A 14,338-nucleotide genomic window follows, 5' to 3' on the forward strand; every position below is an offset into this window, starting at 1 on the left:
AATAAAGGCTTCAGTGAATACTGTTATTAGGACTTCTGCTTTCAGAACACAGGCTGACGAATAGTTACCAAATACAACGGTCAGATGTGAACTGTGTTAAAACAGCAGATGTTCACAATCTCGTTAGTAACTGCTTGTTCATTCCCATTCCTTCCTGGACCATACTTAACAGATTATCCTTAGAGATTCAGATGAAGATAAGTGTAAATTCATGGAGAAATTAGTAATATTTGAAGTCAAAGAAACTCAGAAATGCTTCTGCATACAAAATAGATGATGGAAACATAAAATCCAGTGAATTCAACTGCTCTCCCTTTTTAATCAGGTTTACAGGATACCACACATTAGTAATCACATTAGAGGACAGGATGAGTTTCCTGTACATATACAAGATTGTGCAAGCTCATTAACTGAGGCTTATTTATAAGGTTTTTATCAGTTTCAAGAGGAGAGGCAGTACAAAGCTTTTTAATACAGGTGAAGCACAAGAATACGTAAAACAAGACAGAGTATCAACTCAGCAGGGGTGAATTCTTAAGGCCTGTGTGGCCCCTGCCCACACTGTCTGCCATTAACTAAGTGGAGAGGATTTCCTTTCTCTTGAGCTTAAGTAGGATGACCAGGAATAGCTTTATTACTCTTGAGAACATCCTACTTCTTGGGTAACCTACACTCTAAAATATATTAAGTATTAATCTGGCAAAGTTCTCAAGCATTTTGGCATTTAAAATATCTCAAATATCTCATCACTGTTAATCTACTTATGAAAAATTCTTTGAGCTTCAAGAAGATTGTTTCTGATAAATCCCTACCCCAAATTATGGCAATTACATAGAGAATAAATCCACTAGACTTAAAAGAACTAAAAAGAGGGCAAATGTAGACTCTTTCCTTAAAGAAATAAAGCAGGAATTGAAAGGCAGGAAGAGAAAGTCTAATACATGGAGGAAGCTAACCCCACTACACTTCTATCACTTCTATGTAATCCACTAATAATTTTGAGCAAGTGTGGTCCTACTTCCCCTTTCCACACCCAATCACATCAGAGAAAGGAATCTTTAACAGCTCACCCACTTAAAATATGTAGTTGACCTTTACTTGGCCCAAATCGGAATCCCCATGGCATGCACAGTCAGCTACGGGGTCTCAGGGCCAAAGTACAGCCTTGCTGGGCCAGGTTTCTCTTCTCTTGCTCATGCACCTCAGCAACAGCAACGTGTATATTGAAAGTCTGGATTAAATAAAGGCTTCCAGGACAAAACAGGAAAAGAAAAAGCATGCATCACATCTATTTTCAATCCCTCACAAAGCCTAATTCTCTTACTACAGGGATTTAATATCTGTATAAAAAAGGGTTTCATCAGCAGGTCTTTAAAAGAAAAATCAGAAGAAAGCAATTACTATGGCTGAAATGTGAACTAAAGGGGAGAAAGAAAACAAAACATTGGTTTAAAAAAAAAAAAATTTTACAAGGAAAGACAATCTTCAATCTGTATTTCTATTACTTAACTTCTCCAGAAGCAGAATACTAACACAAGATACAAACTCCTTTTTCTTTCTTTCTTTTTTTTTTTAAACAAACTCCTTTTTCATTAGAGAAGTGAACTGCACAAGAATTCAGGGAACTGAGCCACTCTCTCTCCACTTAACATCCATTATCATTGCAAATTCCATGTAATAACCAGTGGCTACTGAATGTTTCCTATGGGTGATTTTATACTTTTGCACTAATCCTTCACGCAAAATAAGTAGTGGGAGGAAGCACAGTAAGAACCAAAGAACTGTTCCTCCTTCCTGAAGGAGCAAAATCGAATTATTCCCTGTCTCACAGCCTACCACTGCCATGCAGACAGCTACTGATTCCTACACCCAGAAATTAACACTATCGTAAATCAGGCCATGAAATCAAACCACCAACAGTTAATGCTGGCTTGTTAATGCTCCTAACAGAGTTTCCAGAGGGAAATTTAGCTGCACCTTAAACAGCTGGGCTGTGCTCCTCCACTAGCACCCAAGATGAGCCCCAAGTCCCTGCCTGAGAGGTATCATCTGACACCAGACATGTGGGCTTCTACACTCACCACTGGCTCAGGCACTGCACAGCTCCTCCTGCCCCCAGTGCAGCCCTACACCCCAACTCACCACCTTCTCCTCCACAGAAAAGAGCCCTGTGCCATGTCCACAGCTTCACATTTATTTCCATAATAATAACACAGCATAGGTTTAGCAACCATTTGGAGAAAGAAAAATCTCTATGAAATCTCATAATAATGACTATTCCATGTCTTCTATTGACTTAACATTTATTGAATCAAATGCTGAAGTAAATGGACCCTTCCCCACCAGGTCTCAGAAATCGTGTCAGACTGTTTGTCTTGTAAAGTATTTATGATAGGATGTGACTTATAATACCTAGGCAAGTTTGACAGTTACAGCCCATGAAGCACTGACTCTACACAGATTTCTTGACCTAACATTCAAAAGGACATTTTGTAGTACTAGTTTAATTTTTCTCTCTCCCTAAAAGGCAGAAACCACATCCCATACTCCTATGCAACTTTGTTATTTTGGTATTTTAAAATAAATGAATGAGAAGAGGGGGAGACATACAGAAAATCCAGCTTCTTTAGGCACAATTAAACACAGAGGTCTTGGAGAGAAGACGACAGCCTCTGAATTCATCTGCTCAAGCTTGTTTATCACAGTTCCCTTAAAAATGCCTAGAAATGCTGCCAGCAACAAGGGGCTCAAAGTATGGGACTGAGTTTTTTATAAAAGAAGCTAACCATGTTTAGGAAACATACAAAGTGAAAGTCATGACTTATGTACAAGACTTGTGCTTGAAGCTCTGGTGTGCCTCCTCAGCCAATTTCTCAGACACCAAAACCCATTCCTGATTATCACTACACAATCAAACCAAAATACTAAAACATATACTTTTGTTCGGAAGAGAGAAATAAAGGCACAGAAACCTGTCAAAATAGATTTTTTTCCATAAGAATAATATGGTTGATTAAAATAGTTTATCACTAGTAAAACTTGTATCACTAGAGCAGACAATACAAATTAGTTTTTAAAAAAATGACATTCACTGAATTCCTGGTCTGTCATTCAATGTGAAAAATCATCAAAAATATATTACAATTAAAAGTCTGAAAGGAGTTCTGTTTGGGGTTTCTACACTGTATTTAGTATTTCAGATAAGAAGTACCACAGTAATGTATTAGGTGTCTCCTGTTCCTTTGTACACAATGCATGGCAATTAAAGAGTCTACCTCCTTCCTTCTGCAGGCTCAAGGATGTCCATGGTGAGGAATGTCTAAGTGATTGTTATACTTCTCAGCAAAGTCAGCCTTGTGCATCAAACTCCACACCTAGAAAGTTCTAGAAACTGTTTTCCACTTTAATAAATATTTCTATATATTTGTTGCTTTTAAGCTCAGCTTAAACTTTGTCCAGGAAACCATTTCACAAGAGGGTACATCACAACCTACTATCAGCAGTATTCCTTGTTTATTAGAATCTGAAGATGTCCATATTACATCAAATATAAATATATATTATATTTACATTTCCTTCTTAGCTTTTCAACCTAGGTGAGTGTATTTATAGATAATGCCACTAATATCACCACCATTACAAGTCTCAGTGCAACTGGTATTTTCCTTCCATTAGATGCATATAAGATTAGACAGCATCTATAAAGAGGTGTATTGTTCTTTTTCTTTTTTTAAATAAAAGGGAAAATGGGTATCCATGAGTGGAGATCTAGGAATTTTCTAGATTTTGTTCTGTTTTTTAATATTTCAAAATACCTGAAAAATGTGGTCCCTTTTTGCAGTACTATTCTCTACTTGGGACAAGAAAATAATCAAATATGCAACAGAAAGAAAAAGAGCCCAAAGAAAAGAGAACCTGCTTGTTAACTCATTAATCTGTTTAGTAAAGATCTGTTTTAAAATGTCTGAATACTGTACAATATTATACAAAAACAATCTTCAGCCTTCAAAGCAGCTGGTACATTTTCTAAGAGATCTGTTTGCCCGCCTAACAGTCTGCCTTGGTGGGCCTTCGTCTTGGTCACTTTCGGTCGTCGATAGTTTTAATAAATTCCACTGCTGCTGTGAACTGCATCCACCAATAGGACTCCTCTCCAGACAGACAGCTGGCATAGAAGCTACTGATATACTGGACAGTGGACAGCAAGCAGGGTGGATTTGCCTAGAGAAGTGAAAAATAAGAGAGTCATATACTCACATGTATAGCTCTGCAAATATCATCTAAGTTAACATCTTCAAATGTTTATCTGTGAAAGAGTTAACCACTCATTTTTGAAAATCATCCCCAAATTCTTCTTTGGAAGTAATTTATAAACCGTAACCACTATGAGAAACAACAGTATACTGGAAAGGTAACTTGGGTTCTAATGCCAGCTGAACTATCTGGAGCTTTCTATCCTTGTAAGTCACTGAAACTTGCTGGTCCCTAAGGAGGCTGAACCAATCCCAGCACACTCACTCAACATCCCAGGATTACAAAATGTTACATGAGGAAATAAATGCTGTTTGCCAACTGAATTATAAGTCCAGGTAGAATCAGCTAAGAAAGAAAAAAACTAAAAAGATAATATGCCCTCTGTTGTCAGAGGTAACATCTAACATCTTGTGCTTTTTCACTTTCTTCATTGGAGAGAAAACACAAGTGTTTTAAGTGGTTGGGAAGAGCTACGGCCTGTGCCTCAGAACAAGCTCAAACAGACTCTGCACAGGAAGTAGACACACCATATGTGAAGAGAGAAGAGTGATGGCCAACAGCAGGGGTTACAAAGGCTGACTGCACACTGATCCTACAGGTTGCAGACTGAGCTAAGATTGCAGAAATAGCACAAATACGGGGTGCCAGGGTGGTTCAATCGGTTAAGCATCCAACTCTTGATGCCAGCTCCGGTCGTGACCTCACAGTTGTACGACCAAGCCCTGCTGTCAGGCTCTGTGTTCATTGGGGAGTCTGCTTGAGACTCTTTCCCTCTGCCCCTTCCCCTGCCCTGTGCTCTCTCTCTCAAATAAATAAATCTTAAAAAAAAGAGAGAAAGAGATCAGTACATTTTTAAATAATACGGCACAATTACAAAATAAGAGGCTAAAAGAAGGGAGAGGTGTTTGGGAGATTTGATAGTTCATGTGACAAGGACTACAAAGAATCCAATGTGGGAGAAGAGCACAATAAAAACAACTTGTCCTCGTTTGTTCATTCACTTAATAATTACAACCAAGTCCCAACCAAGAACTTCAGGCACATAACAGCGGAAAATGTTCATCTAGCAATCTGGTCCTCCTATTCTTTCTTTTGAAAACCTAACTTCCAGACAGAACGAAACCTCACATTAGACACTTAATTTCTGGGTAACACAAAGCTTGAGACCGGGAAGAGCCATGGTGTCTGCAGCATGTGAAGCCCTGCACCCCCCTGCTCAAAAATGCCAAATAAAGTCATTTCATTAATAAACAAGGGGCCCACCTTTATCAACACAAATACCAAAACAGGGACAAAGTCATCTGCTCCAGGGACGGAGTCCTCATTGGCCAGACTCAGGAGGTTCATGATGGTGGAGCACATTCGCAGGATGCACTGCACTTTGTCCCGGGGTGTCTTGTAAGCACTTATTGTCCTGATTTCTGACTGTGCAGATGGCCAGGGTGCCTCCCGAAGATAAACCTAAGTGATACCACAGACAGACAAACAGATGTTGAATCTAAGAGCAACTACGTACGGGAAGCCACAACAGCAATCTCCATGTCAGGAAGCAGAAGAGCAAGCTTGGTGCCTTTTCCTTTCTTCAAACCAGACTGCTGTTCTTTCCCCTTCCACTAAGATTAAAGCTTAACTTTTAAACTTTTAAATAATTTGCTTCATATTTTTAAAAAAAAAAATTTTTTTTTTAATTTTTATTTATTTATGATAGTCACACACACAGAGAGAGAGAGGCAGAGACACAGGCAGAGGGAGAAGCAGGCTCCATGCACCGGGAGCCTGACGTGGGATTCGATCCCGGGTCTCCAGGATCGCGCCCTGGGCCAAAGGCAGGCGCTAAACCTCTGCGCCACCCAGGGATCCCTGCTTCATATTTTTGAACAAAGCAATCTGGGTATCAATTAACGGGGAAAAGGGCATATGATTACACTCAACCTAGAATTCATAAAATTTTTAAAAAGCTTAACTTTTAAACTTTTAAATAATTTGCTTCATATTTTTGAACAAAGCAACCCAGATATCAATTAATGGGGAAAAGGGCATATGATTACACTCAACCTAGAATTCATAAAGGTTTTAAAAATTATCTTTCTTAAGTAGCTAGAATGGAACTTCTCTATATGTAGTAGCTGATTCTAAAAGCAGAAACAAGCTACTTCTGAAAGAAAAAAACTTAAAAACATGTACAGGGTAGCCCCAGTGGCCCAGCAGTTTAGCGCCGCCTTCAGCCTGGGGCGTGATCCTGGAGACCCGGGATCGAGTCCCACATTGGGCTCCCTGCATGGAGCCTGCTTCTCCCTCTGCCTGTGTCTCTGCCTCTCTCTCTCTCTCTGTCTGTCATGAATAAATAAATAAAATCTTAAAAAAAATAAATAAATAAAAACATGTACATTTGTTGAAGTAGTACTAGAAATAAGAGATTCAAAAAATAAAAAGATAATTATCAATGTTTCATTAAGGGGACTTTAATAAAACCACCAGAACACTTACATATTTGAAATTTTCCTATTATTTTATAAAAATCGTATGACACTATTTCTCATGTGCATCTGTCATAGTCTGAGTACCAGACTGTATTTAGGGAATGGCTCTTGCCACTGTTATGCACACAGAGATAGTGTGTGTAAACAAGCAAATTAAGTAAACTGGAGATAATGAAATCCCACACACACACAAAAAAATTGTATGACACTAAAAGGTAATTTTGATGTCACATTCAGATTTAATTTCCACCCCTGGAATAGTAGTTGTCACACTCTGTGGAGTGTGACCAAATGGGACTTTTCTGCAGCAACATCAATATAAGTCATCCATAGAGGGGTGCCTGGGTGGCTCAGTCAGCTAAGCGTCTGACTCTTGGTTTCCACTCAGGTCATGATCTCAGGGTTGTGGTTTTGAGCCCTGCATTGGTAGCTTGCTTAAGATTCTCTTTCTCCTTCTGACCCCCCTCCCTACCCCACAATCACGAGCTCTCCCTGAAACAAACAAAACACATCCATGGAGAGCACTGCTATGGGAGGTGGGGCAGGCTATGGACGAGAAGCCCTGCCTGCATGTGGAGGGGCTCTAGGAGCCCTCAGTGCAGCCTCCTCCTCCTCAGCTCCCTAATGAGGTCCTGTTCCATGCCACGGAATTTTAATCCTAGGACCTTTGAGAACTTAGAATTACATCTAATGCAAATTGTGTCTTATAATTTATTATATTGTTTCCCTGAAAAATTGCTAACATCATACAGTATATTGAGCAACTATTATTACCACTTGTGCCACATAATCCTAGATTACCTCTGGTATCTGAAGAGCTCTGTGATTTGCAGTCACTACTTTAGACAATCTCTGAATATGTTCATGAAGAACCCTGAAAACACCCAAAAACACATATGTAAATACATATTTCAGAAAATAAGGCACAGAGTCATAATTGATTTTTTTCAAAACATTTTAAACAATTAGACTTATTTCAAGATACAGATTACAATTATGTTGAGAGTATCTCTTAGCTCTAAGTATTCCATCTTGTCAAAAAAAGTCTCACACTTAGGATCTGCTTAGAAATGCTAAGTGTGCTGAGGGGAGACAAGGAGAGTGGGGAATTCCTTCTATCCTAGCTGAGGACAGCATTCCAAGAGAGAAAGGAGAGGAGCTCTAGTCCAGAAGCCATCTGGACACACTAATTAGTAAAAGAGAGGGATCAAAAGCCAGAAACCAAAGATCACAGAAGCTTAGATAAGAGAAGGGACTCTGAGAATACTCAACATCTCTCTCATTTCATAGATGAAAATAATCAGGCTTAAAACAGAGAAGGATTTGCCTAAGGTCACATAGAGGTTAGGAGCAGGAGCTAAGCCCAGCTTTCCTAGCTTCTACTGTTCCTTCCAGAACACTGTGTTAACTGCCCACTCTATAAAGCCTACAGAAATGCCATAGAGGAGATGGTAGGAATAATCTGCTTCAAAGTTCTTCTTTGCAGTAAATACAGTTTGAATGTCTCTACTCCTTATCCCATTTTTTTCTGAAAAGAAAACAGGTCCCATTTGGTGAAGTAAGTACAGAAGCCTGGGTGTACCTCTGAGATTATGAACCAGTGGGAGAGTCAGGCTCGAATAATCTTAACCCATTCACAGAACACACACGTAATATCTTAGCATTTACATGAAAGAAACCTTCTATAGGGGGCACCTGGGTGGCTAGCGGTTTAGTGCCGCCTTCAGCCCAGAGTGTGATCCTAGAGACCCAGGATCAAGTCCCACATCGGGCTCCCTGCATGGAGCCTGCTTCTCCCTCTGCCTGTGTCTTTGCCTCTCTCTCTCTATCTCTCACAAATAAATAAAATCTTTAAAAAAAAAAAAAGAAGAAGAAAAAAGAAACCTTCTATAAACCACTCATGACTCACCCTGAGGTCCTATCATACGGACCCCGAGAGCCGCTGGCACAGTAAGCCAGTGGTGTTACTGCTGGGGACCACAGCAGCCACCTCAACATGCTTAGGGCAGAAACAAGGTTGTAAAGCAGTGCTCAAGAAAATGCAAAAAAGGAAAAATGAAAATACAAAATTATCCCTAGCCTTGTTACTCAAAATATAACCCTTGTTACCACTCTAGGTATTTTTTTCAGGATTAATTTTTTTTAGGATTACTTTTTAAAATCAGCTTTATTGAGACATAATTCATGCACCATACATTTCCAGATATTTTCTGATATTCAAATGTAGAGCTTTTCATTCCTAATAAATAGATAATGAACATACAGAAGTCAAGCACTGTGCCTGATACTGGGGGAGTGGTGAATAAAAGTATTATGTTCCTGCTCTCATGGAGACAATGATCCAGTGGAGAAGAGAAGCATCACCAGATGACCACATATAGCAGTGATCAAGAAGGGGGTGATTCTGCCCCTCGACATTCTGGTTCTCACAGCTGGTGGGGTACTACTGACATCTCGTGGGTCCAGACCAGGGATGCTGCTACACATCTCACAAGGCAAACAGCAGCCTCCCACACCAAAGAATTATCTGGTCCAAAATGTCAATAGCAGTAGGCTGAGGAATGACTCTACCAAATGTAAAACCACAACTGTGGCAAGTGCTAAAGAAAGGTACACAGGCCCAGGAGAATCCTGCCAGGGATGTGACCTAGTAGGAAAGGTCAAGGAGGCAGTGCTGCAGTCAAGATCTGAAAGGAGAGGAGAAAAGAGAACAGATGACGCAGAAGAGCAGCAGTGCCTTCCAAAAAGGCCATACCAATGGACACACCCTCTGGCCTAATTCCCCACTTCCCTGAAAACAGGGTGCTAGCCTGCTTTCTGATCCTGCAAAAAACCTAACACATGCTGCCGTTACTGGCACATACTAAGTCTCACACACAGCCTGTGTAAACCATGGGACTGGCTGATGGAGTCCTACGTGGTCAACAAGGACGCAGTAAACATGGGAGTGCTCACTGGTCACGAAGTATGTCCCCATCCTGGTTAGGGTAGAAAGCAAGCTTGAAAATCCGATTCATCACACTCCGTTCAATGGCCAGCTGAGCATCCTGAAGCTGCTCCTCACTCGCATTCTGCCATATGACATCTTGGGCCATCGCACCATAAAGGAACTGCAGAAAATCTTCTACCTGAGCAGTTTTATCATCAGCTGCTGTGAGTTGCTGAAAGTCTCCAATGCAAAATAATAATTTTTTAAATACACTAGCTGAACAATTTTAAAAAGGAAATCATAGAAATCATTTTATTAACTAGTTATGTAGATATTACACTCTTAAAGCCAAAAGTATCTGGGTATGGTTTATTTCAGGGGAATATGTGGCCAAATCGTTAAAATCAGGAGAAAGGTAAGAAATATGCAAAAGTTTAAGAGCAAAAGGTTTGTTATAAAAATGACATGCTTTAAAAAAAATAAAAAATAAAAATAAAAATGACATGCTTTGACTAATGTACAGACTTGCTGAATGACTATACTATACACCAAAACTAATATAACACTGTACATTCAATTATAATGGAATTTTAAAAATAAATATAAAAAATGAAAGTAAAATTTTTTAATGATATACTTTATTTTTAAATATGAGAAAAAATTTGTGGATCCAAAACTTTAACCAATTTTCCCAATTTTGTATAAACTGTAGGTATTTGATCCACGATAAAAATGCAATTCACTGGTTTAACATCAAAGTTTAATTATTAAGACTCCATAAAACACCTGGGCACTTAAGGGACTTAGACATACAAGTCATCATACCAGCAAAACAAAAATTTCCAAATCTCCCCACTAATACTTGGCTGAAGAGGTGTTTAATCTAAGGGTCTATAGTTACCATGAATGAATTCTCTAATTTTCTTTTCTTTGCTCTCAAGCAGCAATCTCACACAGACAGTGGTGAAGTATCGATTGGCCACCTCTTTGTCCCGTAAGACCCTCTGCAGTAGCCTTTCCAGGTGAGCCTGTGTGGTCTGCAGTCCTTGCCGACAGCGAGTGAGATAAGCAATATAGGGGGCCCTTTTCCTAGAAGGAAATAGCTTTGTAACGATATCACATACATACAGTGCACACTTTATTGGCAACTAAGAGTCCTAATTTTTCTTTTAAAAAAATATGACCTCACAGACTTTGATTTTATAAATTAGCCATGTCAGGCTGAGACAACTGTCTTGAGGACTGATTACACATGCTGCCAGCTCCAGAAACAGAACCATTCTGCACGTTAGTACAGAGTAACACCTACTGGGCTGAACACTTAGCTACCTAAACTCACAAAATGTTACTAAGACCCTTGGCATTGTTGATCTATTTTATATCGGCCTACAGTCTCCATGCTGGTAGGACCTCATACTTTACAGGAAATTGATTGCTACAGAAGACTAAAATAACAACAAAATACAGATTAATATACCAGTAGATCATTAAATATATCATTGGTTATTCGCTTATAGTCTAATTGTAACAATCGTCAGAACGCCCATTCCCTAAGCCTTGGGGGCCTCTTTATCTCCCAAGAATCTCAATTCGTTCTTCTTCTGAACTGTTAGCATAGGGCTGGCAGCAAAGAAAGGGCAGCAATTTTTAGGCCTACTCCTGCTTCCCTACTCCAGGGAAGTAATTTTTCCAGTCACTCGCAAGAAAAGGGGAAGGATATTCTAGTTATCCTGGCCTCACCTCTGCTAACACTGCTTCTGTGCAAAGCTGAAGGAAACGACATTTCTCCGTTAGTGAGAGTTGCTCATTTACAACTACATTTCCAGATAAACAAAAATGTGTTCCTCAGAAATCTACATCCAGGTAACATGGCCCAGCATGGGCCAGCATATAGTAAACCTAGATTCACTTGTGAAATAAAGACAGAGAAGATTCTTGTAGCCAGGTGAAAAGTGAAGAAAGCTGAGGCAATTACCTGTAGTCCTCCGCAATAGAGGCCAGCAGTTTCCTACAAGTTCTGTTATCAAAGCGGCACACACAGCGCATTGTTTCTTGAAGTTGAGCCATTAAATTCTTATCTTGTAAATTAATTGCTTCAGCTATTTGAACTTTTAAGAAGCACACAATTTCATTGTCTAAACCAAAGGGAGAGAGGGGAGGGAGGAGGATTTGTTATTGTCAGGGATTTCCACTGTATGCCATCCCTCAGCCTCTGGGATGTTAGTTCTGTTCTACCACAGATCGGCAGAACTAAGCCGCATTGTCACTCTCAATTAGAGAACACTTTAATGAAGTATCAGGAATTGAAGTGCCCTTACCTGAGGCTCATACAAATATATTAATGGAACCAAGTGGAACTGCTATAAAGCTTACATAAGGTTGAATACAGGCAGTTTCACATGGCTCATCCCAAACATACAGGAAAAACTTACCCTCCGGGTCTGTATGGTCCGGTAAACCATTCCTTGTTGAATGGGTTAGCACTGGGAAAGCAACAGAATCCGCAGAGCAAAGAGCAAGCCTCAGTTTCTTTTTTGCATCTCTGAAGGAGAAGGAGTCAAAAGTACATTAATCTCTCTATGCAGATGCAGCCTGTTTATGAACACTCACTATATAAATCAAGATGCTACCTCAGGACCCAAATGTTTCAAGCGGTCATAAATAAAAGATAGTATTTTTTTTTAAGATTTTATTTTTTATTCATGAGAGACACAGAGACATAGGCAGAGGCTCCACAGGGAGCCTGATGCGGGACTCGATCCTAGGACCCCAGGATCATTTGCCCTAAGCCAAAGGCAGATGTTCAACTACTGAGCCACCCGGGCATCCCAATAAGAGATAATTTTTAATTTACTGACATCTCAAAAGAACAGGCTTTCTAATTACCCAAGGAACAAGGCCACAGAAATGCTCTGGGCAGGGATCAATCTGCAAAGTCACCAGAATCAGTCCAACAACAAACTCTTTTGGACCCTGTAACATGTACTGAGTCCCACAATGGGCACTATGAGGAGAATGAGGAAACGGTATTTTTAGCAGGGTGAGCAGGGGCCACAGAGGTCACCAGAACCATCCCACCACCCAAACCAAGAATGCCTTCCACCACATCTCTTGAGAAAGGTTGATCCCACCACAGGACAAGCTCACCACTTGATAAGATCTTTCTATTGCTCTACTGCTTGAAACGGCAGCTTACTCTGCCACCCATTCAGTTTTCCCTGGCAGTTCTCACATGGCTGGGGAGCTTGGTGTGGGCAAAGGCACTGTCACCTGTGTCCTTTAAATACCTTACATGCCCCCTGTGAGCACAGGTGGTGGTTGTTTTTTCACCCCTGAATTAAAGCCTTTGATGTATGGCATCCAGAGTGAAGCAGTCTTCTCAGGAAATAGTTTTGTTCTTATCTTTCTACTTTATACATTTACTCAGTGGCCCAAAAAATCATTTGACATGAAGTGAACGCAGTGGTGATGAGAAGCCCAAACCCACAAATTCGAAATCTTATCAAAAAAATACCTGTATGAGAAAGCAGAATCCTGAGGGTGGGCCGCCTGGCTCGCAGAATCCGGGAGATCATCAGCCGAGATGTTCTGTAGTGTTTCCTCACGGGGAGAGTCATGTGCACTTTCACCGTCACCCATGACCTCTGCACAAACCCACCCCCCAAGAGAGGACAGAAGCAGATTAACTTGGAGGAGTCTAGCACTAGAAGGTGTTCAGAGCTACTCAACCATAAATTAGCACTGTGCTTTACCGTCAGAGTTCTTCAAAAATGAAAGAAAAAAAGTTCACTTAAACAAAATTGAGAGAGCAGTTGGTGAGAAGAGGACTTATATTTTGTATGCCAATCATAATCCAAGAAATGAAAGTCTGTGGCTTAACAGATAATGCTTTAATCAGAATCCCTGAACCACAGAACTAAGAGGGGCCTCAAAAATCATTTCACATAACACCTTCATTTTACAGGCATGGAATCCTACCCAATGAGAAAACAGCTTGCTATACGGTGCTCAGCTACCTGGTGGCGAAGGTGAAATGCGCACTCAGGACTCATCTCTTTCCTAGAGCTTTGCCCACTGCCCAATGATGAGCTGGGACCAACTCACAAAAGCAGCCACAACAGATCTGGGGCTCCTGCAGTTGTTTTTATGTTTTTAATTAACCAATTTAGAGAATATACTCATGTATAAAATCAAAAGGAGGGCAGCCCCGGTGGTGCAGCGGTTTAGCGCTGCCTGCAGCCCGGGGTGTGATCCTGGAGACCCGGGATCGAGTCCCACATCGGGCTTCCTGCATGGAGCCTGCTTCTCCCTCTGCCTGTGTCTCTGCCTCTCTCTCTCGCTCTCTCTGAATGAATAAATAAATAAATCTTAAAAAAAAACAAAAAACAAAAAACAAACTCTGCCTCTTTAAAAAAAAAATCAAAAGGAATAAAAATTCATTAGTATAATAAAGATACTGTGCTTATGAGGGCAACTATCTTTATTAGGAGAGAACTTCAAATGCTTCAGAAAAAAAAGAAAAAATATGCAGATAAAATGTAGCAAAATGTTAACAACTAATGAATTCCAGGTAGAAGGAAAATGGACCTTAACTGTACTATTCTTTCAACTCTTTTGTTATTTTAAACTTTTTAAAATAGTAAATGTGGGAAACTCTCCTCTACTCCTACTCACT

At 40.1% G+C, this 14,338-nt stretch overlaps 1 protein-coding gene across 5 annotated transcripts in view; it reads right to left on the bottom strand.

Annotated features, from left to right (window-relative positions):
- Positions 1 to 295: 295 nt before the first annotated feature.
- GAPVD1 (GTPase activating protein and VPS9 domains 1) overlaps positions 296 to 14,338 on the bottom strand; it is an 83,548-nt gene continuing 69,505 nt past the window's right edge. For 4 of the 5 annotated variants that reach the window (XM_038549362.1, XM_038549363.1, XM_038549360.1 and 1 more), the window contains 8 exons: positions 13,178 to 13,307; positions 12,096 to 12,205; positions 11,639 to 11,798; positions 10,565 to 10,752; positions 9,690 to 9,903; positions 7,536 to 7,608; positions 5,518 to 5,715; positions 4,081 to 4,221 (listed from right to left, as the gene is read on the bottom strand). In XM_038549362.1, the coding sequence (XP_038405290.1) occupies positions 4,081 to 4,221; positions 5,518 to 5,715; positions 7,536 to 7,608; positions 9,690 to 9,903; positions 10,565 to 10,752; positions 11,639 to 11,798; positions 12,096 to 12,205; positions 13,178 to 13,307 (1,214 nt within the window). Of the gene's footprint in view, positions 4,222 to 5,517; positions 5,716 to 7,535; positions 7,609 to 9,689; positions 9,904 to 10,564; positions 10,753 to 11,638; positions 11,799 to 12,095; positions 12,206 to 13,177; positions 13,308 to 14,338 lie in introns of all 5 variants that reach the window. The other variant, XM_038549361.1, reaches the window with a different exon arrangement.

The sequence above is a fragment of the Canis lupus genome, chromosome 9 (assembly GCF_011100685.1).
Source record: "Canis lupus familiaris isolate Mischka breed German Shepherd chromosome 9, alternate assembly UU_Cfam_GSD_1.0, whole genome shotgun sequence".
Taxonomy (NCBI): Eukaryota; Metazoa; Chordata; class Mammalia; order Carnivora; family Canidae; genus Canis; species Canis lupus.